The sequence below is a fragment of the Prosopis cineraria genome, unplaced genomic scaffold, assembly GCF_029017545.1.
Source record: "Prosopis cineraria cultivar Desert tree isolate PC_DT_omini unplaced genomic scaffold, ASM2901754v1 PC12, whole genome shotgun sequence".
NCBI classification, from domain to species: Eukaryota; Viridiplantae; Streptophyta; class Magnoliopsida; order Fabales; family Fabaceae; genus Prosopis; species Prosopis cineraria.
This window is the reverse complement of record NW_026555343.1, coordinates 16,286,951-16,313,651: the sequence shown is the minus strand read 5'-3', so window position 1 is coordinate 16,313,651 and position 26,701 is coordinate 16,286,951. Positions and strand designations below refer to the sequence as shown.

Genomic DNA, 26,701 nt, shown 5'->3' with positions numbered 1-26,701 from the left:
AAATGGTGCACTCTAAAAATTGGTCTGGAGGTGCCGCCATGACAGCTATTTAATGTTGTCATGATAGTAAAGTTACTGAATATACAATATGCACGAATTTCAATCCATATGTTAGATGTTTTCAAAATTTGATATGCTAGTAGTACTCTTTAAAAGTGATATATGGGCTCTAGAATTGCTCTGATTAGAGGTCAGATGATGAAATTGTGCACTCCAAAAGTTAGTCCAGAAGTGTTGTCACGACAGCAACTTTGTCCAATCTTGTAGAGTGTCTAAATTTAAATCCGACTGTTAGATTTTTTTAAAATTTGGTACATTACTAGTAATCATTAAAAATGATGGGTGAGCTTTAAAATCACTTCAATTGGAGGTTGGATAGTGGAACGGTGCCTTCTGAAAGTTGGCCTAGGAGGGCTGTCATGGCAGCAATTTAATGCTGTCATAACAATACCTTTTTACCTCGCTTTCACTTAATTTGCTTCCGTGCACTATAAGTAGAACCTATAAATTATTTTTTTTCTAAATTGATTTTATGATCAACTCCTTAACCACGCTTAGTTTATTAGAATTGTGTGATTTTGAATAACACTTGGGGAAAATGTTATATCTTTACTTTTGATTCCTTAATTCAATCAAGGTCCAACTAAGGTTCAAGCTTGAATAATGTAATGACCCAAATTTTTTTTAAATTAACATAAATTAATTTTCTCCTAATTGATAATTCAGATTAGTTTTATAGCAAGTGGATAGTGGTAGTTTAGAGAAACTTATCTAGCATATTTTTTTGAAGGTCCGTAATTTGAATTTTAGTGAAAAGTGTGGTTTTATTTTGTATTATGAGAAAAGTTTGTGCCTTTTCTTGTAATTGTTCCTTGGGCATTTTTGTAGTTTTCCTAATTATCCTTTTTTGTTCAGAATATATGTGTGTTACGCGAAAACAGAGCATCGGTCTAGCTCATTTCTTTCCTTCCCTTCACCGACATGAGCGTTCTGGTTCTCCACCGCCATTACACTCCTCCTCTGTTCTTCGCATCTCCGGTGGCCATAATGCCTGTGCTGTCGTGCAACACCAGGTTCTCCATCATCCTTCCCATCTTTTTGATTTTTTTTTCATGCTGCTACTCTGTTCTTCCGTTCACGATCTGGGCGCTTGCGGTGTGTGAGGAAATCAGTCGCTAGAGCTGGTAACTTTGGTTGTGATCTTTTTTTTTTGCTTGGTCTAGCGCTGTTAATTTTCGTTTGCTTCCTTTCTTGTGCATTGAGTTAGATTTTTCCCTCGTCCAGCTGTAATCTCATTTTCTTCTCTCCCTATTCTGTCGGCAGTCACTTGGTCTTTCTTCTCTGTTGTTATTGATTTAGGTGAGTAGCTTTAAATTTTTCTTCTTGCTGTTCTATGCGTGTGTTTGCTGAGATGAATAAGGTTGTGAGTTTTATTTTTCCTTCCCTGTACTATCGTGCATATCAAGTTTGAAGGGACGTTGTTTGAAGCTGAAACTATAGAGAACAAGAGGATGATGGTTTGGCTCTGATCTTTATTTGAATTTGATATAATTATCAATGCTAAAAAAAACAAAACAATTAGACAAGTGGTTGGAATTAAGAAGTTTCATTGAATGAGTTAGGAATTGATGCCTATTATGTGTTTGTTGAAAGGTCTAAAAGAAAATCTTATTTCTGTTAAACAATTTAGCTTTAGTTCAAGTGATCTGAAAAAAAAAATTGTGATGTAATTGAGGATGTTTAAAAAAAGGAGGGGTGATATGAGAACTTGAAATTTAGAGTGATTAATTTTGGTCTGTGTATATATAACATTGATTAAGTTTTGTTGCTTGTACTTGACAAGAGTTGAAAAGAGATATCAAACTTGAATATGCCATTGAATTTTTTTTTTTTACATTAGATAGGGAATTTAGAGGAAAGAAGGTTTGATTGGGTTCTAAGAAGTGAATTTTAGTACTTGGGAACACTTCAGGTAAGTGAATAGCATCCCAACTAATTTATGATCCAATTTTTTTTCAAAAATATTTTTTACTTGGATAATTTAATAACAATTATATTACATATTTCATACTTTGTTAATTAAATTATTTTTATTTTGGAAAATTATAAAGGGATGTGGAAGGATAGCTGAATCATGACATGTATATGTTTTTCCTTACAAAGGATACTTTCAAGATCAATGGAATTATTTTTATCAACTTTGGTAACTTTGGTTTCTCAATAAATGCAAGCATGGACATCATTTATGAAGTTTTATTCTAACAAGTTCAAAATTCTTCATGCGAGTTTGATTTTGAGAATGGAAACTGTACTTTCATAGTGATGACTTTCTTACATGTTTGAAAATAGATTTAGAGGGGATTTTATATAGAATATTGGTTGTTAACGGCAGTTCTGTTAGCCCTTAGCGCGCCATGGTACACCTAGTTAGTAAAGTGCTTATAGGAGGTGCTAGCCCCGTGCGATGGCCAGCGCATGTGAAACGGAGGGATGGTTATTCGTGAGTATTGTACTCACATTTGTTTTGTGGCTTCGAGCCCCATTTGGTTAGCATTACCCTTGTGGACTTTGTGTCCACATTTGATTTCGTGGCATAAGCCGCGTTTGGTTAATTACCCTCTTGGACTGTGTGTCTATGTTTGTTACTTGTTCTGATAAATCCTCATAATTATGAGATTTTAATTATTTGATGAATTTTTTTATTGGTTTTGATTAATGACATATTATTTTTTTATGCAATTATTTGCTTTATGGAAAATAAATGATAATGACGTTTGATATGATGCTTTAATGAATCAAGATTTTATTTAACGTTATATAGAACCCTCTTATGCCCAATTTTATTAAATATTTGGTTGCAAAAATTGTCATCTTTAGCTCTTATAGTTATAATATATTTTTCTTTTATACAAATTTAATTATTTATTGTTAGGATGCTATTCATTGAAAATTTATTTTGGTCTCAAAGTAATTAGCTGACCTGATCTCACTGCTGACCGATAAAGGGTTTTGGGTAAAATTTTGCTTAGCATCATCTCCTTTGATATAAATATTTGAATTCATATATTTTATTTTAGAAGTAAGGTTAGATGCTCCACATAGCCTATAAATAGGTATCTATTTTGATATATGTTATTTGCTGGCTAGAAGAAGTTGAGTTCTTGATTGATATTATATTTTATAGAAAATATTGTGTTGTAGAATTTTTGAGAGATCCTATATATAGGGGAGGTTCTGTCAAAATTTCTACAAAAAAAATACTAAATAGTTTACTATAATGATTTTTTCAGTACATTATAATTTCTATTAAAATGAAAAGATTTTCTTCAATTTAAGGCTTTTGAGAATGTACGATATAGTTCGCACCCGTGCTGATCACCCTCTATTTTCGAGGCATGACAAATAAAATCCTCTAAGTGCTATATGCACAAAATATAATCAAACATGTATGGGACACTTACAATCCAAGAGTGAATGAAACAATGTGAACCATAAGTACATGCAAATATGTTTCAAACGCATATGGACATTTCTTGTCCTTGCGTGGATAGGACTGTTTAACCTTAATGACTTATAAGCCTATGACTTTTAACACGCTGTATACTTTATCATTTTCAAATATGTATTTAGCTCTCAAAATAATTTTTACAAATTTATCTAAGAGGAGAGTAAAATAAATAGTATATATGAATGTTTGTCTTTCTACTCTTGATTCTTCATTTTCTTGAGTGTAGCATGCTCATGTTAATTATATTATTTTATTTCTTCATGCTCACTTCCATTTCTTGATATGACATTTAATTTACACAAGTAATAAATACCTTTCTCTTAGTTTTTGTTATTATGAAAACACTTGGTTCAACAGAAAGTTGAAAGAAGTGATAACACCAACAATTCCAATAGGGTTCCACATCTGTAGTGTTAAATTTCATGCGCTGTAATGAGTAATTATATCTCTTATAATATATAATGGAATAGACACGAGTAACTAATAATAATTTCAATACTGCACCTCAAACATCATATGATCCAGCCCTGTAACAAACAAGGAGTAAAGTTTACAGTTAATACTCAACTAAGAACATCTTGAGAAGAATAGCTTCCATACAAGAGTTCAACTCTAACTACAGATTATTTGAAAAAGCAATTAAATCAAGCAGTTATAAGATATAAATCTTATCTTCTAACGGTATAATTGATCCCCCAAAGCTGAAACTCTCTAATCATAGGATGAAAAAATTTGCCTTGTTCGTCAACCTGATATTAGAAAATAAAAAAAGTAGGTTTTTAAGCAGCTAAAGGAATTCCAAGATTCGACCTATCAAAACCCAATCCTACATCCCCAAAAAAAAAAAAAATTGTTGAAATTGTGCCAGAAAAGGAACAATAGACAATTAACCACCAAAACAATGTGTAGGAAGATTTAGCAACATTAAAATCAATAATACATCCACAACAGAGCAAGCTCATATAATCACCCCCCAAAGAAAATGCAGGAGAACAATTGGCAAAGGACGCACTTGGACACTTGAGCAAGAACGGTGTGAAGACCGAAGCTCGACTTGTGTAGAAAAGGTGTCGAGAGGTAAGGACGAGAGCTACACTTGAGATTTCAAATCAGAGCAGTATGACGAAGAGTGGTTTAGGAAGGAGGCGGCGGTACGTCGAAGCCAAAAGGAGAGTGAGAGTAATGAGTTGGAATGCGAGCATCTAGGAAAGAAGGAAATAGAGAATGAGAGAATGCGACGGGTTAAGGCAAAATAATTCTGAAGTTGAAAAAGCATATCTATACTGGTTATAAGTAATATCCAGTATAGATATTTTAACAAACAATTTTAAAAAATATTAAAATATAAAACTACACTGGTTATATTTAATAATCAGCATAGATATGTTAAAAATAATTTTTTTAAAAAAATTAGAATACATAACTACATTGATCATGTATTATAATTGGTGTAGACATTAATATATCTAGAGCAACTACCTATTTATTTGCAAAAAAATGCCATCATTTCCTATTTCTACACCATATGTGCATGAACCGGTGTAAATATGAGGGTGTAGAAAGACTATTTTGTACTAGTATAATCAAATTAATTGTAACCAGTCTTCAACTGTGAACTATTCCACAAATTTCTAACAAACCTTTGAACTTTCAATAGTCATCCTTTGTGAGGATTTCTTACGGAAAAAAAAATTACTTTTGTTTTTTGTCAAGTCAATATCTAATAAATCCAATCGAAAAATTTTAATTGCTTAACTTGAATGAACATGGTTTACTAAGTGCTTAAAAATTATATGTGATAAATTCTTGTGAGGTGAGCTTGCCTCGCCATTGCATTACACTTGACCCAGTGAAGCAACTACCTATATGGTGAAGAAAGTGGGGTCCTCTGCCTCTTCCCGTATATTTAAATGGGTCTCCAAATATTTAGCCCCATGAAAAAGTTCTAAAAAAGATAGAAATATAACATAGCTAGATGCAATATATACCCACACTTATGTAACATTCCTTTCTATTGTACTTATAAGATAGAGAGAGAATGTTTTTTTTTAATCTTATGTATAAGTTATTTCATTAAAATTTTTATGATAAATTTTATCTTTATCCTTCATTAACAATTTATACAGTATGTACTCTTTCCATTAAAAATATATGACATTTTTTTTAGGTTAGATGTTAAAAAATATAAGACATTTTTAGTTTTGAATATGTAATTAATAAGTTTTTTTATCTAAAAATACCTTTAATAGATAAAAAACTCAACCATTCATATTCAAAAGAGACATTCTATTAAATAAGAACAAACATGCAAAGGGTGTCTGTCGCACCCGGAAAAATGCGACGCGGACGAACGAGGAGTCGCCACCAAGATTTTGAGGTAAATCTCAGGAAACCGATTAAAAGGAGGATAAGGGTGATCTCCGAAATTAGAGAATAGGTTCGGGAGTTGGTTGAGTATGGGGAAGGTGTTAGGCACCCCACAACACTCGTTCGTGAGAACGGTTACCTGAAGTTTGTTGTGCTCTATTAATATGGTTTTAAAATTATTTTAATTATCCCTTTTATATTCATGTGTCTGATATAAAAATGATGATAATTGAGTGAAAAATGTTTATTTATTTACGAGGGAGGACGGACTTGACTCAGAATCTAACTCTGAGGCCTACGTACCCTGTGATGGGGATCAAAGTCCACGTAGTTCGGGCTTAAAAATTATTAGTGAAAATATTTTTTGAAGAGAAATTAATTAGAAATAATTCACCCTTTTGCAAATAAAACAATTTCTGAAATTTTGATGTGTGTTTTAAATTGCAAAAAGTAATTTAATTTTAATTATTTTCTCAATTTTTGAATTTTGAGTTAAAGAAAAGAAAATGGTTTAAAAATTATTTTTTTGTTTTGTGATTGGGAATTTAATTGCAGTACCTGCAGAACCTTATTGATTCATACGGTAACGCAATTGCTCTAAATATCTGCAGAGATTTCAAAATCTCACACGATAGAAGAGTTTGGCAATTTAATTTATTTATTTATTCTTATGTATATTTTAAGTATTAAAAATATATTTTAAGTGTGTATATACATGTTTTGAAGAATTTTAATTATCATACCTGCAAAGCCTTATTGACTTATACGGTAATATGATTATCCTAAATATCCACGGAGATTTTAAAATCTCACACGATACAGGAATTAAATTTAATTAATTGATTTAATTAATTATATAATATATATGTATATATATTTTAAAAACTAAATCGTTATATCTGCAGAGTTTTATTGACTCACACGGTAATACGATGATTTTAGAAGCCTACGGAGATTCAAAAATCTTACATGACCTAAAGATATAATTGGTAAATATGGTTACAATTTAAATATATTAATTTGGTTAATTAAGTTTCTTAAATTGTATATTATATGATTATTTACAAAAATTATTTATTTATTATAAAAATGGATAATCACTATATCTGCGAGGATTTATTATCCCACACGATAATGTGATTAATTTAAGTCCCTACAAAGATTCTCGTAATCTTACATGGAACTTACATAAATTTGTTTTTAGATTATGAAAAGATAGTTAATTTTTACGGTGGGTCATTAAAACCCTTGAGTGCTTTATATAAATTGGATCTCTATACCTGCGAAATCCTATTAATTTACACGATATGAGATCATTCTAGATGCCTGCAGAAATTCTTAAAACTCCTTATGACAAATAAGTAACAAATATATACTCTCTTATTTTTTGTAGGATTTCAATTATGAAGTTCAAAATAGCTAAAAATGGAACTCTCTTCTAGCAACATAATGAGCATACAAATAAAGAAGGGATGTTATAAACAAACAAAAGCCTCTGCTGGTACAAGGGTCAAAGCCATGACACCACCCATTTATATCCTCTTTCATACTATAACATATTTAAAAATCCAATTCCAAAATTTAGCCTAATGACCACAGAAAACATTTTTTATATATCGTTTGAGGAAAAGTTATAATCAGAATATGCCTATAATTATATCAGGCTAGCAAGCAAAACTTTATTTATAATTTCTCCATCCCTCTTCTCCACTTTTTTTAAAAAAAAATCACTTTATTTATTTATTATTTTTTTTATTTTTATTTTGTCAAAACATCACAAAGATCAGGTCAAAATTAAATTATTCATGGCAACTAGTTAAGAGAGCATGGGAGAGAAAATCACTACGTGACTAAAATCTGCACAATAGATAACAAAACATTTACCGTTTTAAACCAGAAGAACTCTGTCTCTCCGTCTCTTCCCGGTTTCCTTCCTTCTCTCGATTTCTTTGTTTTTTAGAAAGCTCGGACTCTCCTTCTTTCTCGAACGTATCTGTTTCTTCTTCTCCCTTGATTTCTATTTTTTCTGCTTATGGATGACAGTCTCTGCTTTTTCGAGCTCTCTCTCTTCTCCGTCTGTCTCCTCAGCTTGCCAGAATGGCTCCTTCTCTTTCAGTCCCTGTTTCGCGTCCTTTGGTCCTCTCCTTCTCGGTTTCCTCCAGCCAGAACAGATCCTTCTCCCTCTTAGCTTTTCCAGAAAAAAAGAAGCTCCACCGTCACCTCCTCTCTTGTCTCTATTTTTTGAACTCTCCTCGGTCTCCTTTTCCTCTCCTCTTATGTTCTTTCGTGCTCTGTTTTCTGCATTTCTGTCCTGGTTTCTTCTATCTTTTCTCCAGCAAGTCAGTTCCTTCCTCCTCAGCCTCTTTCTCACGACTTTCGGTCTCTCTTTCTCTGTTATCACGTTCTTCGGTCCTCTCTACTCAGTCACCGTCCTCAGGTTTTTTTCTTCTTTTCTTGCTCTGTTTTTCAACGTTTTTCGTCCCCCCTCCTCTCCTAGTCTGGACACTCTTTTATGCTCTCAGTCTTTCCCTCTCGGCTTCCTCTTTCTCTCCTTTTCTGCTGCTTTCTCTGCTCTGTTTTTTTGTCATTTTTCCCGTGCATGAGTAGCTGTGTATCTTGCTTTTTTTGCTACTGTGTTTACGTGTGTGCTCACTGCTCTGTCTCCTTTGTGTTTGTGTGCACTTTTCTATTTCCTTTCTGTGCATTTTCTGTGTACATCGTCTCTTTTTTTTTCTATGTGTGTTCCTTCTACCTTCTGTGCTTCTGCATGTGTATTGCTGCGTGTTTCTATTTGTCTGCATGTGTCTGGCTTTTCTTTTTGTTCTGTATTTACTTTCTGCATTTCTGTGTTTTCGTTTCTGCATGCTTCTGCTCATATTTGCGTTCTAGTTTTCTTTACGTGAGTTTCATATGTGTTGGTGCTGTATTCTCTGGCTCTATCTTTTCCTGCTGCACGTGTTCTTTTACTGGTGTTTCGTGTTTTTGTTTCTGATGTTTCTGCTGCATGGCCGAAAGTATGTGTGCATTCATGTCTGCATATGGCTGTGTTCTACTTCCTGTTCCTTTTGCTGTCTTCGTGCACGTCTGGCTCTCTTTTCTATTTTTTTTTGTTCTGTGCTTGCTTCTCTGGTATGCTTTTGCGTAACTGTTGCGTGTTTCTGCTCGTGTTTCTGTTTTCTTTCCTCCCTGATCAGCACTGAAGACATCTGCTGTTAGCTGTGGTGAAAGGCTGTGCGTTTCACCACAGCCTTATATATATATTTTTTGAATTAATGTCTTCTTTTTTTTTAGATTAAGGTTATATTTTTAATTTTAATGAAAAATAAGATTTAAGGATAGAAAAGTTAATTCCCTTAACACTTAATTATTTTTTTAAATATTTGAGATAATTTGGGAGAGATTTTAAAAGATTTAAATAAATTTTTTTTATTTTAATGAGCTAAAAGAAATAAAATCCTAATCAAAAGATAAAATTAAGCCCTATCAATTAAATTAGATTTTTTTGTTTTGAAAATATAATCTTAAAAGGATTAAATTTTATTTTGCATTTTTATATTTTTTTGGTTACTTATTTTTATTTTTGTTAAATTTAGAAAATGCCTGGACAAAATACGGTGTTCACAGTTGCCCCTCTTTACTTGTTTCTTATGTAAGTATATGAAAAAGTGTGTTTTTGAATTCTTACATAAGTGACAAGTAAAGATAGAACATGTATTTTGGTTGGCCATGCAATACCTATGAAAAGATCTAATTGCCCTTGACACGATAAAATATGATTAAATGCAAGACTATTGCTTAACAAACTTAATGACATGATTTTTTTTTTTTAGCAATGTGATGCGAACATAAAAGAATGCAAGACTATTGGATAACAAATACAGTAAAATAATTTTTTGATTTTTTTTACCGATGTGACACAAATCAAAATGACCAAATGATGCAAGGCTATTGGATAACAAACATAATAATAATTTTTTGGTTTTAGCAATGATGTGAATGAAAATGACTAAATGACAACGATCCAAACAAAATATATGTTGACTAGATGCCCCCTCTTCATTTAATTTTTAAGTGAGAATTTTATGAGATGATATTCTTTTCTTAGAAATGAATGAAGAGAGAAACATGTATTTTGTTTGGGGGGCAAGGCTCTTAGGTACCTACAACTAAACAAACAAAACAAAACAAAACAAAACAAAACAAAACAAAACAAAACAAAACAAAGAGTTTAAAATGAAATGTGATTTAGGAACTAAACAAAATAAAACCTCAATGGAGATGAATTGCCTATGTTCCAAAGGACCTGGTGGATGCTTGCCTTTACAAGGCTTGAAGGGTGCCTGCCATGATAGGGCTTTAAAGAATTGTGCCAGCCGGTACTGGGCTTTGGGGTGCCTACTGTGATAGGGCTTTTAAAGAATTGTGCCAGCCAGTACTGGGCTTTAGGGTGCCTGTCGTGATAGGGCTTTTAAAGAATTGTGTCAGCCGATACTGGGCTTTGGGTTGCCTGCCGTGACAGGGCTTTGGGGTGCCTGCCGTAACAGGACTTTAGGGTGCCTGCCGTTACAGGGCTTTAAAGAATCATGCCAGCCGGTACTGGGCTTTGGGTTGCCTGACGTGACAAGGCTTTAAGGGTGCCTGGCGTTACAGGGCTTTAAAGAATTATGCCAGCCGGTACTAGGCTTTTGGGTTGCCTGCCGTGACAGGGCTTTGGGGTGCCTGTCGTTACAGGGCTTTAAAGAATCGTGCCAGCCGGTACTGGGCTTTGGGTTGCCTGATGTGATAGGGCTTTAAGGGTGCCTGTCGTTACAGGGCTTTAAAGAATCATGCCAGCCGGTACTGGGCTTTGGGGTGCCTGCCGTGACAAGGCTTTAAAGAATTATGCCAGCCGGTACTGGGCTTTAAGGTGCCTGTCGTTACAGGGCTTTGGGGGGTGAGAATAGGTTTTATTTCACGTGGAAGATATGAGAAACTTACAGGTGAGGTTCGTTATTTCTTTTCTTACTTCCTAAAAATTTTTTTATGTTGTTGTTGTTGTTGTTTGTTTTTGTTTTTTTTCTATGTCATTTTGCCCCAATCCAAATGCGGCGTGTTTCTATGACAAGGGATGCAATGTGGTAATGCGCCGTGTATGATTTTCATAAGTGCTGAAAATATGTACAATATACCATGGATGGATGATTTGCAATGTAAAAGGTTTGAACCTTTGTTTGTCTCAATTTATGAGACTTCCTTTTGTGATAAATGCAAAGGGTAAGACGCGCTTATTTGCCCCAATGCAAATGTATGAATAATGCAAATGTATTGCAAGAATTTTATTGGAAAGCTTAATGTTGAAAACTATCTTAATATTTATCCTCTTTTGAAAATTTTGTGCACATTGAATAAATCATTTCGAACATAAGGTAATACTTCTAAGTCCGTTATTTAACCTTATATTCATTAATAGGTGTAGTATCACAGTATGCCGTTGCTCCTCTTTAGAAAATTCCAATGACCAAATTCTCGTCACTTGATCTTGTCTTCAAGCTAATGAGATCAACTATTATGACCGAACACTGATAGCACACATGCTCTCATTATTATTTTACCCCTACGCAATGATCTTGATACCTCAAGGGCGAAAGGCGAGAATAAAGATACCAACATTCTATGTCAAGTAAATGTGTCAATAAATATTGTTCCTTGAATGCGAACCTGCTGTAATATATGAGATATGTATTCGAATATGATAACACGAAACGAGAAGAAAGATGGTCTCAAAGGAGCAAGGGCGGAAAAAATTCATTCACTGATGCTAAAATTCATAAAGAAATGGGGATATCTTGGTTTATGAGTACAAATGGCCAAAGCGCAAATGGGATATATGGATTTACTTAATCACATCTCTTTCCTTTAGCTTTTCAAAACCCCAACAGGTGCTTCACTGAGCTGCTATTGATATGCATAATATGAGAGACGATGGAGTCAACTTTCCCAAACATAGATACTTAACTTTTGATGCCTTCCTTTTCTTCTCCGAAGACATCCTTTTGTCTTGGCGAACTCTTCTTCTTCTTATCATGGCTTTGCCCCCCCTTTTTTTTTTAGCTCTAACTTTTGCTTAGGTTACCTTTACAGGTTTTTTTTTTAACCCAACAAGCTATTCTTTCCTTTTCATTTTCCATTGGCTCTAACTTTTTCCTAGGTTGCCTTTACAGGTTTTCAACCTAACGAGCGCTTCATTCTTTTTCATTTTCTATTTAAGCAAAGTAACGCTTGACAGCATCCACATTAATGGGCTTTGCTAACTCTTGACCGTCCATGTCAGCTAGGATTAGTGCTCCTCCAAAAAAGGCATGTTTGACAACATAAGGTCCCTCGTAGGTCGGAGCCCATTTGCCTCTATTATCTTCTTGGTTAGGCAATATTTTCTTGAGTACGAGATCACCAGCACTGAATTCCCGTGGGCGAAGTTTTTTATCAAAAGCTCTTGCCATTCTCTTTTGGTACAATTATCCATGACACATTGCAATGAGCCTTTTCTCTTCAATCATGTTAAGTTGCTCAAATCGAGTTCGTATCCATTCATTTTCTTCTAAATCTACCTCTGCCAATACTCTTAAAGATGGTATTTCCATCTCGATGGGTGTAACAGCTTCTATTCCATAAATAAGGGAGTATGGGGTTACCCCTGTGGATGTGCGTGCAGTAGTACGATAACCATGTAAAGCATAGGGAAGCATCTCATACCAATCCTTATAAGTTACTGTCATTTTTCCAATGATCTTCTTAATATTTTTATTGGCTGCTTCAACTGCTCCATTCATTTGAGGTCTATATGGGGCTGAATTATGATGCTTGATTTGGAACTTCTCGCAAAAGTTCCTGACTTCCGTTCCATTGAGATTGGGACCATTATCAGTAATGATCCTTTCAGGAATCCCATATCGGCATAAAATATTTGTCTTCATGAATTTAAGGAACATCTTTTGCGTGATGCTAGCAAATGAATTTGCTTCTACCCATTTTGTGAAATAGTCAATCACAACAAGGATGAAGCGATGTCCATTCGAAGCTTTTGGGTTAATTGGACCAATAATGTCAATTCCCCACATTGAGAATGGCCAGGGTGATACCAAATTATGTAATGGGATTGGAGGAGCATTTATCTTATTAGCATAGATCTGACATTTGTGGCATTTTTTGACATATTCAAAGCAATCTTTCTCTATTGTTAACCAGAAGTAGCCACACCTTTGAATCTGTTTGGTCATAGTATGACCATTCGCATGCGTGCCACATATGCCCTCATGTACCTCAACCATGATTTTCTTTGCTTCTTTTGAGCTCACACAGCGAAGTAAAGTACCATCATAACCCCTCTTGTACAGAACATCTTGACTGATAAAGAATGTCATAGCCAAACGATGAAGGGTTTTCTTTTCATTCTCAGTCATTCCAGCTGGGTATGATCTCTTAGTGATATAATCCTTAATATCCTGGAACCAAGGATATGCTTCTCGATCTTCTTCAACATTCAGACAGTACGCTGGAAAGCTTCTAGCTTCCACTTGGATAGGTTGGACATGGACTCCACAATCAAGTTGGATCATTGCTGCTAAAGTGGCTAAAGCATCAGCGAAACGGTTTTTATCTCTAGTCAAGTGATGAAAGCTAGCAACCTTAAATTACTTAATCAAATCTGTTAGGAGTTCTTGATAGGGAATCAATTTTACATCCTTTGTTCTCCATTCTCCTGTTACTTGATGAATAATGAAAGCTGAATCACCAAATACCTTCAAACACCGTATACCAAGGGTAATAGCTGCTCGAAGACCATTAACACAAGCTTCATATTCTGCTATGTTGTTAGTACAATCAAATTCTAATTTGATGGCCACTGGAAATTGTTTTCCTTCTGGTGAAACGATCACCGCTCCTACCCCATTTCCATGCATGTTGGCAGCTCCATCAAAATACATTTCCCATTCTTGCTCTTCATTGTTTCCTTCATCACAACCTTCTTCTGTAGTGCATATGCCTTCATCCGAAAATTGAAAATCTAATGGCTGGTCATCCTCTAAAGGATTATCGGCCAAGTGATCTACTATTGCACTACCTTTGACTGACTTTTGCATCACATGCTTTATATCATATTCTGATAGTACAACTTGCCATTTTAGTACTCTTCCTGCAATGTGCGGGCTCTCAAAGATGTACTTAAGTGGGTCCACTCGTGAGATTAGCCAGTTAGTGTAGTAAAGCATGTATTGCCTTAGCCTTCTAGTTGCCCATACTAGTCCACAACAAGTTCGCTCAATCACCGGATAACGAGCTTCACACTCATTAAACTTCTTGCTCAAGAAATAAATTGCTCTTTCCTTCTTTCCAGAATCATCACGTTGACCTAGCATTGCTCCCATTGAGTGAGGTAAAGTTGCTAGGTAAAGGATTAGTGGGCGATCTGGTGATGGAGGGACCAAAATCAGGGGATTTAACAAATAATCTTTAATTTTATCAAAGGCTTTTTGACAATCATCATCCCATGTCTCCTTGCAATTTTTCTTTAACAGCTTAAACATTAGTTCGCAAGTGGCTGTTAGATTGGCAATGAATCAAGCAATGTAATTCAATTGTCCCAAGAAACTTCTAACTTCTTTCTCTATTTAGGGAGATGGCATTTCTTGAATTGCCCTCACTTTATCTGGATCTACTTTTATCCCTTTACGACTCACAATGAATCCCAATAACTTCCCAGAAAGGGCTCCAAAAATGCATTTGTTAGGATTCAATCTTAGCCGATATTCGCGTAATCTCCCAAATAGCTTTCTAAGGACTCCAACATGACTCTCATTCTCTGCTGATTTAGCTACCATATTATCTACATATACTTCAATTTCTTTATGCATCATGTCATGGAATAGTGCTACCATAGCTCGTTGATAAGTTGCCCCAGCATTTTTCAAACCAAAAGGCATTACCCGGTAACAATAAGTTCCCCATTAGGTTGTAAAGGTTGTTTTCTCTTTATCCCTTTCATGCATGGGGATTTGATTGTACCCTGAATAACCATCCATAAAGGAATAGCGATAGCTTCAAGCAGTATTATCGACCAATACATCAATATGGGGTAATGGAAAGTCATCTTTCGGACTCGCATTATTTAAATTACGATAATCAACACACATTCGAATCTGACCATCTTTTTTAGGAACAGGAACAATATTTTCCACCCATTGTGGGTAAGTTACTACCTCCAAAAATCCTGCTTCTAACTGCTTTATTACTTCTTCTTTTATTTGCAAGGACACCCCCATGTTCATTCCCCTTAACTTCTATTTCTTAGGCTTGACCTTGGGAAGTAATGGTATTTTATAAGAAGCAATGCTTGGGTCTAGCCCAGGCATATCTTTATATAACCATGCAAACACATCTATGTATTCTTTAAACAACTCAATCGTTTGTTCCCTTTCAGGATTATCTACTATTTTGAGCATTCTTTGATCCTCCTCGGTTCCCATATTAACCATCTCAATCACTTCTTCATGTGGGCGTATTCCCTTATCACTCAATTCAAGCATCTTAGAAAAAGTTTGGATTATGTCTTCATCATCAGACTCACAATCATGCATATCAGTGGCAACGAATGAATCATCTTCACAGGGTTTATTAATCTCTGGGTGAGAGATAGAATCAGAAGAAATAAAATCCCTGGATAATGAATATGGAATGAGATAAAATAAGGAACAGGAATGAAACGGAGAAAAATGTATTGAAGTAGATAGGGTGGAATAAAGAAATAGACATGAATGCAATTGAAATTCATTTTCATGAATTATGTGTATCAAAAATTTGCATTAGAGAATACCCAAGATCTATTACCTAAACCTGGGCTCAAAGAGTAGATAACAAAATAGGAACAACATAATTGAAACAATTACTCTAAGCTAATGATATCATTGGCCTCTTCAAACTCCCAATTCGCCAGAACTTTGTTGGAATCATTGACTGCAATTGAGGCACTTGTTCTACATGCTACATCTTCATTAAAAGAGATCACTGAGATAGTTGGTTCATATATCACCTCAGACGGGCCTGGGAAGGATTCTTTAATGTGTGGAATCTCCAATTTACTGGCCTTTTTGCCTTTTGCCAAACTTACTTTGTCTTTCATCTGGTCTTCTAGGGTAGGCTCATACCCTAACCCTTGGCGATTACAATTATCCAAAACCTTAATTGGACACGTAATTCCTTGTAAATGAGAGCCTAAACCTTTCCCTGGCATAAACCCACTCTTCGCCATGATTTTAGCCACGACGGAATTGATGTTATGAGTACTATCGCAAATACCCTCGACCTCTAGGCTTTGAAAGGAAACTCCATGATCTTTCTCTGCAGCCTCAATATAAGGGAGTAAGCTTGGTTTGCTCACCATGATTTCCTCCTCTCCTTTAACTGCTATAATTCTCTCATCACTGATGAATTTAACCTTTTGATGTAGGGTAGAAGGAACAGCCCTAGCAGAATGAATCCATGGCCTTCCTAGCAACATTATGTAACTTGGGTCTATGTTCATGAGTTGGAAATCCACCTTAAACCTGCTAGGCCCTATCTCCAGGGAGAGATAAATGGATCCTAATACTTCCCGTCTTGATCCATCGAATGCTCTTACCACAATATTGCTTTTATGTACACTTGAAGCTTCTAGTGATAATGATTCAAATGTGGAAAGCGGCAAGACATTTAACACTGATCCTCCATCAATTAATACTCTTGCGATTATGAACCCTTCACATTTCAAAGTGATGTGCAAAGCCTTGGAATGGTAGACAGCGATTTCTGTAACTTCCTCTTCCGAAAAGGAAATGGTAGAGGAGGCTTTTACAACATTCATTACAGTTGCCACCTTCTCAGGGGTTATATTAGGCTGCACAAAAGCTTGATTCAACACTTCTTGTAATGCTTGGCGATGCGCTTCAGAATTCAAAATCAAAGAAAGTATGGAGATACGTGCTGGAGTTTTCTTCAATTGGTCCACAATGCTGTAATCACTTTGCTTCATAATCAATAAAAACTCATCTTCTAATTTTTCCATTTCTTTAGGATTATCTTCCTTTGGCCTGTCAATACTTGCATTTTTCTCTTTTACCATTTTCCTAATGTAAGATGGTAAGTATGGTTTTCCACTTCGAGTAACACCCCCTTGGTTTGCCATTTCATTGCTTGTCCCGGCAATCAACGTTGGTTTTTTATGGTTCCCCACAATGCTTTGATATTTCCACAGGACTGCTCGATCACTTTCATAGGGAAAGGGATGAGGCGTGCTTATGGTCAATGTTGGTTGTCTTGCATGAGGTGCAAGATCTACAGAGGCTTTGTTTATCATAAAAGAGACTACCTGGACCCACTCTTTTGGGCTTGAATTTTTAATGACAAGCTCAATCTGTTTTTTTTCTACCATGCACACTTTAGCGTCTCCCTTCTTTACAGACACGATCCCTAACGCCATCATTTTTCTAACAGCTTCTTTAAACTGTTCACAGCTTTCTACGTCATGGCCTATTTTCTCCTGATGATATTCACAGTATCCAGGCATTTGATCACTAATATTATTCGTAAGGAGCATTTCTCGCATATAGCCATACTCCTTTAAGTGAGCATAAAGCTCATTCATGGGCATCCTGATCCTTGCGGAGCTTTTGAAGCACGCATCCTCTTCTTCAATAGCGTTGACTCATTTTTCATGATTTGGGAGTGGATCAGTAGTAAGGGTAGAGCTTCCCTCTTCTTTAAGCTGGATATGGTTAGAATCAACCAGGTCTAGCACATTCCTTTTAAACGTCACACAGTCTTCTATTGAGTATCCAGGTGCACCCATGTGGTATTCGCAAACAACATTTGAATTATACCATGCCGGGTAAGGCGGACCAAGAGGCTTATAAGGCCGCGGACCTAATAATTGGGCTGTCAAAAGTTTATGGTACAATTCAGCATTTGTTAATCCAAAATTGGGCCATGGGCGACTATCCCTGGATTGGACATTTCTCCTCTCTCCATCCTGTCCATGCTTGTTAGGTCTAAACCCAAATTGTTGCTGTCTTTGATTCCTTCCTTCTATTTGATAAGGGACTTGAGAACTGGTAGCTGCTTGTCTTACAGGTTGAATATAGTTCACGTTCCCTTCTTTCTTTTTTTGGTCATAATTCTTACGTGAACTACTTTCAGCTTGAGAAGTGGCTATCTTCCCTTCTCATATGTCTATGTCAATCCTTTCCCCAATCACCATTAAATCAGCAAAATCAGTGACATGTGTTCCTATCATGTGTTGGTAAAATGGCTTAGGCAGTGCACGGATGAAGTATGAGCAAAGTTCAGAATTCACCATGGGAGGTTGCACTTGTGAAGCCACTATTCTCTATCGTTGAGCATATTCTTTGAATGATTCTGATGATTTCTTAGTTATCGCCTTCAATTGTTCTCTAGTTGGAGCAGTATCAAGATTGAATTTGTATTGTCTCATGAAGACATCCACAAGGTCTTTCCATCTTTTAATCTTGGTTTGATCTAGTTGCATGTACCAGGTTAGTGCAGCTCCAGTTAAACTTTCAGAAAAGAAGTTTATTAAAAATTTCTCATCTTGTGACCATATGGACATCTTTGTGCAATAGGCCCTCAAATGATAAATTGGGTTACTTGTACCATCATATTTATCAAAGTTTGGCATCTTGAATTTCTTGGGAACATCAATTTCTGGGGTCAAGCATAATTCTTTCAAGTCTAAGGAACCCCACGTGTTCGATCCTTGAAGAGTCTTCAATTGATCTTTCATCTCTCCAAGTTCTTCTTTTAACTCCTTCTCTTTATGTAACACTTGTGGGATTTGGACCATGTAGGTATAATCTTCCCCAGGACCATCTGGTACGTTAAAGGCCCCTATCCCAGAATCTTGTTTCTCTGGCGTGGGTACCTTAGGATCTGATCCTCTGTTTGGTTCAATTATTCTGTTAGCTATGTTCTCATTTGTTATGGTATTCTGTGGTGGATTATCATCACTCCTTCCTTTTAGAGCCTCTGTTAGCAGTTTCATCATGTCACTTATTTCGGCCATTTTAGACTCCACTACAGCCATCCAATCATTTAAGGCCGCTGACTCATTCACGTTTGAATTTTCCATTGCACGACTACGCGATCGCGTGTTGTATGCTTGAGTGGCGGGAATCTGGTCAACCGAGTTTTTCTTTCAAGGCGCAATGTTGGCTTACCTGTGTAATATGATAATTAATTTTAATAAGTTTTACCTTTACGTTTGTTTTGTAAGATATCCAGCATTGTGTAGACATAAGGGTTTCACGACACTGGCACCCTTTAAATTCCTCCAGAAATTTATTATTTCATAGGGGATTTAAAGTTGACTATTGAATTAGAAGGACATTGGATCCTATCAAAATTCAAGGTTTTAAGACAATGATTGTAGTACAAATCAATCAACAATTTCACAACCACAAAGCGTCATATGGATCCTCATACAATGATTCAAATGTTAATACAGATTTAGAACTTTGTCACGCTATTGAGTTCTTTTACAATTTCATTGCACAAATGGAAGAATTCAACAATCTCTAACGGAGTTCCTCCAGGGAGAACCATGCCTTCAGCTTGCTTAAATGCTCTTGCAAATTCTGGAATTTTGTCATTAGCCAAATCAATTATCTGCCTACATTTTAACATCCACTCTTTGGTTTCTTCTGTTTGACCAAGGCAAAGTGATTTCCACTCCTCTAAGACTTCATTTTGTTGATTAAGCCTCTGAACAAAGTTCTGTGCCGTCTCAGCTGCACTTCCTCTTACCCTGGCTAGCTCATTCACTTTCCTTTCCAATTGTCTTGTGAGCGTATTGATTTCTTGCTGCATCTCCTCAATAGGCCTGATGTCTTGTAATTCCTTCTTCAATGCATCATTTTCCCTAACCATTTTGACAAGTCTTGCTTTAGTACTCTGAACTTTGTTTTCACTAGTTTGCACTTCCCTTTTCAGTTTGGCATTTTCCTTTTTCAATTTCTTAGTCTCAGGTGTTTCTTCAAGGTTATGCCCTTCTCTTTCCTTTGCTAGCTTCCTCCGTAACTCAATGCATTCATTTTGGTATTTTTCCAATTCTTCCTTATTCTTGGTCTCTGAACTAGCAAGCTCTTGTAACTCATTTTCCTTCATCTTCAAGCATTCAACCAGTCGCCCATTGATCTCTTTCAAGTCATTGCCTAATAAGGGATTTTGAGGATAGAATAAAGGGTTTTCTCCTTGAATCATACTCTTCAGCCAAGTAGTATATTCTGGACTTGAGTTTACTACACGTATTCCTAGCTCAATCTTCCCTCTGTACCCTATCTTTTGCCATGCTTCTTTGACATTCTAGTTTGATAACTTTGTCCCATCCTCCTTATGTAGAAAGTATAACTCCTGCACCTCTTTCTTAGAAGGAACATTTTGCTTATAGGCCAGTTGCCTTAACGCTAAGGAAGGGTTATAGTTGATACACCCTCTGGGTCCCATTAAAGGCACATTCGAAAAGTCACCACAATGGTAAATAATCTCCTCTTTCCACCACCAGTCTAGTTTCCATAAGATAGAACTTTCTTTAAGTTCTGAGAAGGTTCTTTTCCAATCCATGTAGCTCATTCCGTCAATCATGAATTGGTCTTTAAAAGACATGAGTGGATTACTGTCTGAGTCGTTCTTCTTTCTGAAAGGAAGCGTCTTTCCATAAAGGTGACCAAGCATCCATAAATCCAATAAAGCAATACAACAATTGATCTTTCCTTTCCTTTTATTATGACATTGAGTTAAGGTCAAGTATGTTTCTGCCAAGATTGCTGGTACCGGATTCACGTTATAGTATTCCATCATTTGGAATACACCAATGGCTCCTAAATCAATTATGCCAATTGATGATGGAAACAGGATTATTCCATATATGCATAAGGCAAAGACTCTACAAAACATAACCCAAGCCTCTTTTCCTGCCAAAACTTTCAAGTGGGCTTCTACGTCAGCTCTTGAGACTCCCTCTATTTGTCTTGGGCAAACCATTCGTACCTTTTCCTTAGGAATTTCCAAAATTTTCGCTATCGTACCTCGAGATGGTAAATACCCAGGATAAAGATATACTGCCATGTTCTCCTTAAGGGGCATTCTCAAAATTTCTCCATATTCTTCTAAAGTCGGTGCCATTTGGAAGTCTTGAAATGTGAAACATCTTAACGAGGCATCCCAATATTGGCTTAATTCCATTATTGCATCATTATGTATTGTGACTGACAGAAGATCCAAGATATTTCCATATTTCCTTTTAAAATCTTGCATAATCTTCCCTTTGATATGACGGCTCAACTCAATTAAGGTTTCCAGCGGCTCAACTTTTACAGATAATTTGATCCCTTTTCCCTGATATAACTTTCCAGTGTGACTTAGATTTGTACTACCTTCGAGTGCCATTTATCCCTTATGCCAATTTCACAAAGATTCTGGATAACTCACAGTTCCTGTTAATCAAAACAAAAGTTAATAATATACAATTCTCATAATTTTAGCAAGCTATCTGACTCCTTTTTTTTGAAAACCCTCTCCTCTAGACACTTATTGCACCATAGGGAGATGGAGTAAACAATTAATGGACGAGAGGGTTAAATCCTCTACATGATTAATGTTGAAAGGTTTAGCCTTACAATCTTATTTTTGAGAAAAGAGAAAAAAAATGGTAAAAATGATTTTGATAATAGATATGCAAGGAGAAAATCCATTCTCTCCTCAATGTGCTTATTGCCCCATAGGGAGAAAGGGATTAATTAGCCTACGTGCAGCTAAAACTGACACATGGCTAAAGTCTCAACTTTAAAAATGAAATAACTCAATGACAAGAGAAATTATTTAATTTGTGGTTTTTTTTTATAAAATAAAAATGCGAATACTTTATGATGACATGCTATGACAATGATGCAATAAAAGATCAATACTCTCATCCTGTGTCCTATTCAAGGAGACTTAAGTTCATAATCGGGTGCTCACTAGAATGGTTGGCTACTAGCTGTTGTCTGAAACGTGTAATTCACGGGTAGATGTATATTCCTAAAAGGCTCCCAAGATGCCCTCACACAAAGGTGAAGACCTTACTTAATAATTGTAGCCCTCTGAGAACATGAGCTCTACAGGGACTAAATTTACTAAGCAAGTAACAGCTTGGGTGAGGTATTCATGGTAACCTCCGAGAGTTCAAAAGCTCCACAGGGAAACCACTACTAACCTCTACTATCCTATGGTACTCACAGACCCGAGTATAGGGCCCAAAATATGTGTGTGTCAAATTGTGTAAGTGTATAGTGTGTGATGAGAGCATGCAAGCATATTATCTTATTCTCATATGCTACCCAACTCCCAACTTTTAATCAGATCAAATAGAGAAACAAATATATGTACAAATAAAAGTCATCTATCTTAAGGTTTATTCCGCATGTTATCTATCCTAAGACATGTTATAAGAATCAAAAAAGAGAGGGAAAGAAAAAAAAGGAAAAGAAAGGGAAAAAGCCCACACAAATTAAAAGGGATAATAATAATAAAAGAAAAACCATATTATATTTTGAGCTCAACAAATTTATACAGGCTTGACTCTCATATTGTCCCCAGTGGAGTCGCCAACTGTCGCACCCGGAAAAATGCGACGTGGACGGCACGCGAGCAGAGGTCCCGGCCTTCGCGGCGGGAACCGGATCGAATGAGGAGTCGCCACCAAGATTTTGAGGTAAATCTCAGGAAACCAATTAAAAGGAGGATAAGGGTGATCTGCGAAATTAGAGAATAGGTTCGGGAGTCGGTTGAGTGTGGGGAAGGTGTTAGGCACCCCACAACACCTGTTCATGAGAACGGTTACCTGAAGTTTGTTGTGCTCTATTAATATGGTTTTAAAATTATTTTAATTATCTCTTTTATATTCATGTGTCTGATATAAAAATGATTGTAATTGAGTGAAAAATGTTTATTTATTTACGAGGGAGGACGGACTTGACTCAGAATCTAACTCTGAGGCCTACGTACCCTGTGATGGGGATCAAAGTCCACGTAGTTCGGGCTTAAAAATTATTAGTGAAAATATTTTTTGAAGAAAAATTAATTAGAAATAATTCACCCTTTTGCAAATAAAACAATTTCTGAAATTTTGATGTGTGTTTTAAATTGCAAAAAGTAATTTAATTTTAATTATTTTCTCAATTTTTGAATTTTGAGTTAAAGAAAAGAAAATGGTTTAAAAATTATTTTTTTATTTTGTGATTGGGAATTTAATTGCAGTACCTGCAGAACCTTATTAATTTATACGGTAATGCAATTGCTCTAAATATCTGCAGAGATTTCGAAATCTCACACGATAGAAGAGTTTGGCAATTTAATTTATTTATTTATTCTTATGTATATTTTAAGTATTAAAAATATATTTTAAGTGTGTATATACATGTTTTGAAGAATTTTAATCATCATACCTGCAAAGCCTTATTGACTTATACGGTAATATGATTATCCTAAATATCTACGGAGATTCTAAAATCTCACACGATACAGGAATTAAATTTAATTAATTGATTTAATTAATTATATAATATATATGTATATATATTTTAAAAACTAAATCGTTATATCTGCAGAGTCTTATTGACTCACACGATAATACGATGATTTTAGAAGCCTACGGAGATTCAAAAATCTCACATGACCTAAAGATATAATTGGTAAATATGGTTACAATTTAAATATATTAATTTGGTTAATTAAGTTTCTTAAATTGTATATTATATGATTATTTACAAAAATTATTTATTTATTATAAAAATGGATAATCACTATATCTGCGAGAATTTATTATCCCACACGATAATGTGATTAATTTAAGTCCCTACAAAGATTCTCGTAATCTTACATGGAACTTACATAAATTTGTTTTTAGATTATGAAAAGATAGTTAATTTTTATGGTGGGTCATTAAAACCCTTGAGTGCTTAATATAAATTGGATCTCTATACCTGCGAAATCCTATTAATTTACACGATATGAGATCATTCTAGATGCCTGCAAAAATTCTTAAAACTCCTTACGACAAATAAGTAACAAATATATACTCTCTTATTTTTTGTAGGATTTCAATTATGAAGTTCAAAATAGCTAAAAATGGAACTCTCTTCTAGCAACGTAATGAGCATACAAATAAAGAAGGGATGTTATAAACAAACAAAAGCCTCTGCTGGTACAAGGGTCAAAGCCATGACACCACCCATTTATATCCTCTTTCATACTATAACATATTTAAAAATTCAATTCCAAAATTTAGCCTAATGACCACAGAAAACATTTTTTATATATCGTTTGAGGAAAAGTTATAATCAGAATATGCCTATAATTATATCAGGCTAGCAAGCAAAACTTTATTTATAATTTCTCCATCCCTCTTCTCTACTTTTTTTTTTAAAAAAATCACTTTATTTATTTATTATTTTTTTTATTTTTATTTTGTCAAAACATCACAAAGATCAGGTCAAAATTAAATTATTCATGGCAACTAGATAAGAGAGCATGGGAGAGAAAATCACTACGTGACTAAAATCTGCACAATACATAACAAAACATTTACCGTTTTGAACCAGAAGAACTCTGTCTCTCCGTCTCTTCCCGGTTTCCTTCCTTCTCTCGATTTCTTTGTTTTTTAGAAAGCTCGGACTCTCTTTCTTTGTCGGACGTATCTGTTTCTTCTCCCTTGGTTTCTATTTTTTCTGCTTATGGATGACAGTCTCTGTTTTTTCGAGCTCTCTCTCTTCTCCGTCCGTCTCCTCAGCTTGCCAGAATGGCTCCTTCTCTTTCAGTCCCTGTTTCACGTCCTTCGGTCCTCTCCTTCTCGGTTTCCTCCAGCCAGAATAGCTCCTTCTCCCTCTTAGCTTTTCCAGAAAAAAAGAAGCTCCACCGTCACCTCCTCTCTTGTCTCTATTTTTTGAACTCTCCTCGGTCTCCTTTTCCTCTCCTCTTATGTTCTTTCGTGCTCTGTTTTCTGCATTTCTGTCCTGGTTTCTTCTATCTTTTTTCCAGCAAGTCAGTTCCTTCCTCCTCAGCCTCTTTCTCACGACTTTCGGTCTCTCTTTCTCTGTTATCACGTTCTTCGGTCCTCTCTTCTCAGTCACCGTCCTCAGGTTTTTTTTCTTCTTTTCTTGCTCTGTTTTTCAACATTTTTTGTCCCCCCTCCTCTCCTAGTCTGGACACTCTTTTATACTCTCAGTCTTTCCCTCTCGGCTTCCTCTTTCTCTCCTTTTCTGCTGCTCTTTCTCTGCTCTGTTTTTTTGCCGTTTTTCCTGTGCATGCGTAGCTGTGTATCTTGTTTTTTCTGCTACTGTGTTTACGTGTGTGCTCACTGCTCTGTCTCCTTTGTGTTTGCGTGCACTTTTCTGTTTCCTTTCTGTGCATTTTCTGTGTACATCGTCTCTTTTTTTTCTGTGTGTGTTCCTTCTACCTTCTGTGCTTCTGCATGTGTATTGCTGCGTGTTTCTATTTTGTCTGCATGTGTCTGGCTTTTCTTTTTGTTCTGTATTTACTTTCTGCATTTTTGTGTTTTCGTTTCTGCATGCTTCTGCTCATATTTGCATTCTAGTTTTCTTTACGTGAGTTTCATGTGTGTTGGTGCTATATTCTCTGGCTCTATCTTTTCCTGCTGCACGTGTTCTTTTACTGGTGTTTCGTGTTTCTGTTTCTACTGTTTCTGCTGCATGGCCGAAAGTATGTGTGCATTCATGTCTGCATCTGGCTGTGTTCTACTTCCTGTTCCTTTTGCTGTCTTCGTGCACGTCTGGCTCTCTTTTCTGTTTTTTTTTTTTTGTTCTGTGCTTGCTTCTCTGGTATGCTTCTGCGTAACTGTTGTGTGTTTCTGCTCGTGTTTCTGTTTTCTTTCCTCCCTGATCAGCACTGAAGACGTCTGCTGTTAGCTGTGGTGAAAGGCTGTGCGTTTCACCACAGCCTTATATATATATTTTTGAATTAATGTCTTCTTTTTTTTTAGATTAAGGTTATATTTTTAATTTTAATGAAAAATAAGATTTAAGGATAGAAAAGTTAATTCCCTTGATACTTAATTATTTTTTTAAATATTTGAGATAATTTGGGAGAGATTTTAAAAGATTTAAATAAATTTTTTTTATTTTAATGAGCTAAAAGAAATAAAATCCTAATCAAAAAGATAAAATTAAGCCCTATCAATTAAATTAGATTTTTTTGTTTTGAAAATATAATCTTAAAAGGATTAAATTTTATTTTGCATTTTTATATTTTTTTGGTTACTTATTTTTATTTTTGTTAAATTTAGAAAATGTCTGGACAAAATACAGTGTTCACAGTGTCAATTTATTTAAAGGTATGATTTGATTAAATATATCTTATATATTTTAATAGAAGGAGTATATGCATACATACATACATACATATATACATACATATATATATATATATATATATTAACAAAAATTGGCTCCCCTCAACCTGAAGACTGGTTCCATCCCTTTTAGGCCCATGCACTAGCGGGAGCATTTGCATTTTTGAGGCGCATCAATGACACATCTTAATGTCCTTCCAAGACTTCCAGATCCACAAGGGCCAAAATTCGAGCTTTCAATTAGTTGCAAATTTATGAAGAATAAGCTTTTACACCTTACGTATCGTCCCAAAACCAAATAAAGACTTGTAAATCCTTCTAAAAATTTTAAAGTTTTTTATCTTTAAGTTTAATTAAAGGAAAGAAATACCCGCATGAAAATATTTGTCAATAATGAA

General features: G+C 35.4%; 3 protein-coding genes and 1 pseudogene across 3 annotated transcripts; all 4 read right to left on the bottom strand.

The window, feature by feature from the left end:
• Positions 1-12,117: 12,117 nt before the first annotated feature.
• On the bottom strand, positions 12,118-15,438 carry LOC129287849 (uncharacterized; annotated as a pseudogene).
• LOC129289170 (uncharacterized) lies at positions 15,193-17,537 on the bottom strand. The gene is made up of 2 exons (XM_054925978.1): positions 15,799-17,537; positions 15,193-15,568 (listed from the first exon to the last, which is right to left on the bottom strand). Exons 1-2 carry the CDS (start codon positions 17,535-17,537, stop codon positions 15,193-15,195), a joined length of 2,115 nt encoding a protein of 704 aa, XP_054781953.1.
• Positions 17,538-20,263: 2,726 nt separating this feature from the next.
• LOC129289169 (uncharacterized) lies at positions 20,264-21,346 on the bottom strand. Its single transcript, XM_054925977.1, has one exon. The coding sequence runs from the start codon at positions 21,344-21,346 to the stop codon at positions 20,264-20,266; it is 1,083 nt and encodes a 360-aa protein (XP_054781952.1).
• Positions 21,347-24,654: 3,308 nt separating this feature from the next.
• Positions 24,655-25,482, bottom strand: LOC129289168 (vicilin-like seed storage protein At2g18540). The gene is made up of 2 exons (XM_054925976.1): positions 25,155-25,482; positions 24,655-25,097 (listed from the first exon to the last, which is right to left on the bottom strand). The coding sequence occupies exons 1-2, from the start codon at positions 25,480-25,482 to the stop codon at positions 24,655-24,657; spliced, it is 771 nt and encodes a 256-aa protein (XP_054781951.1).
• Between the last annotated feature and the right edge of the window lie 1,219 nt (positions 25,483-26,701).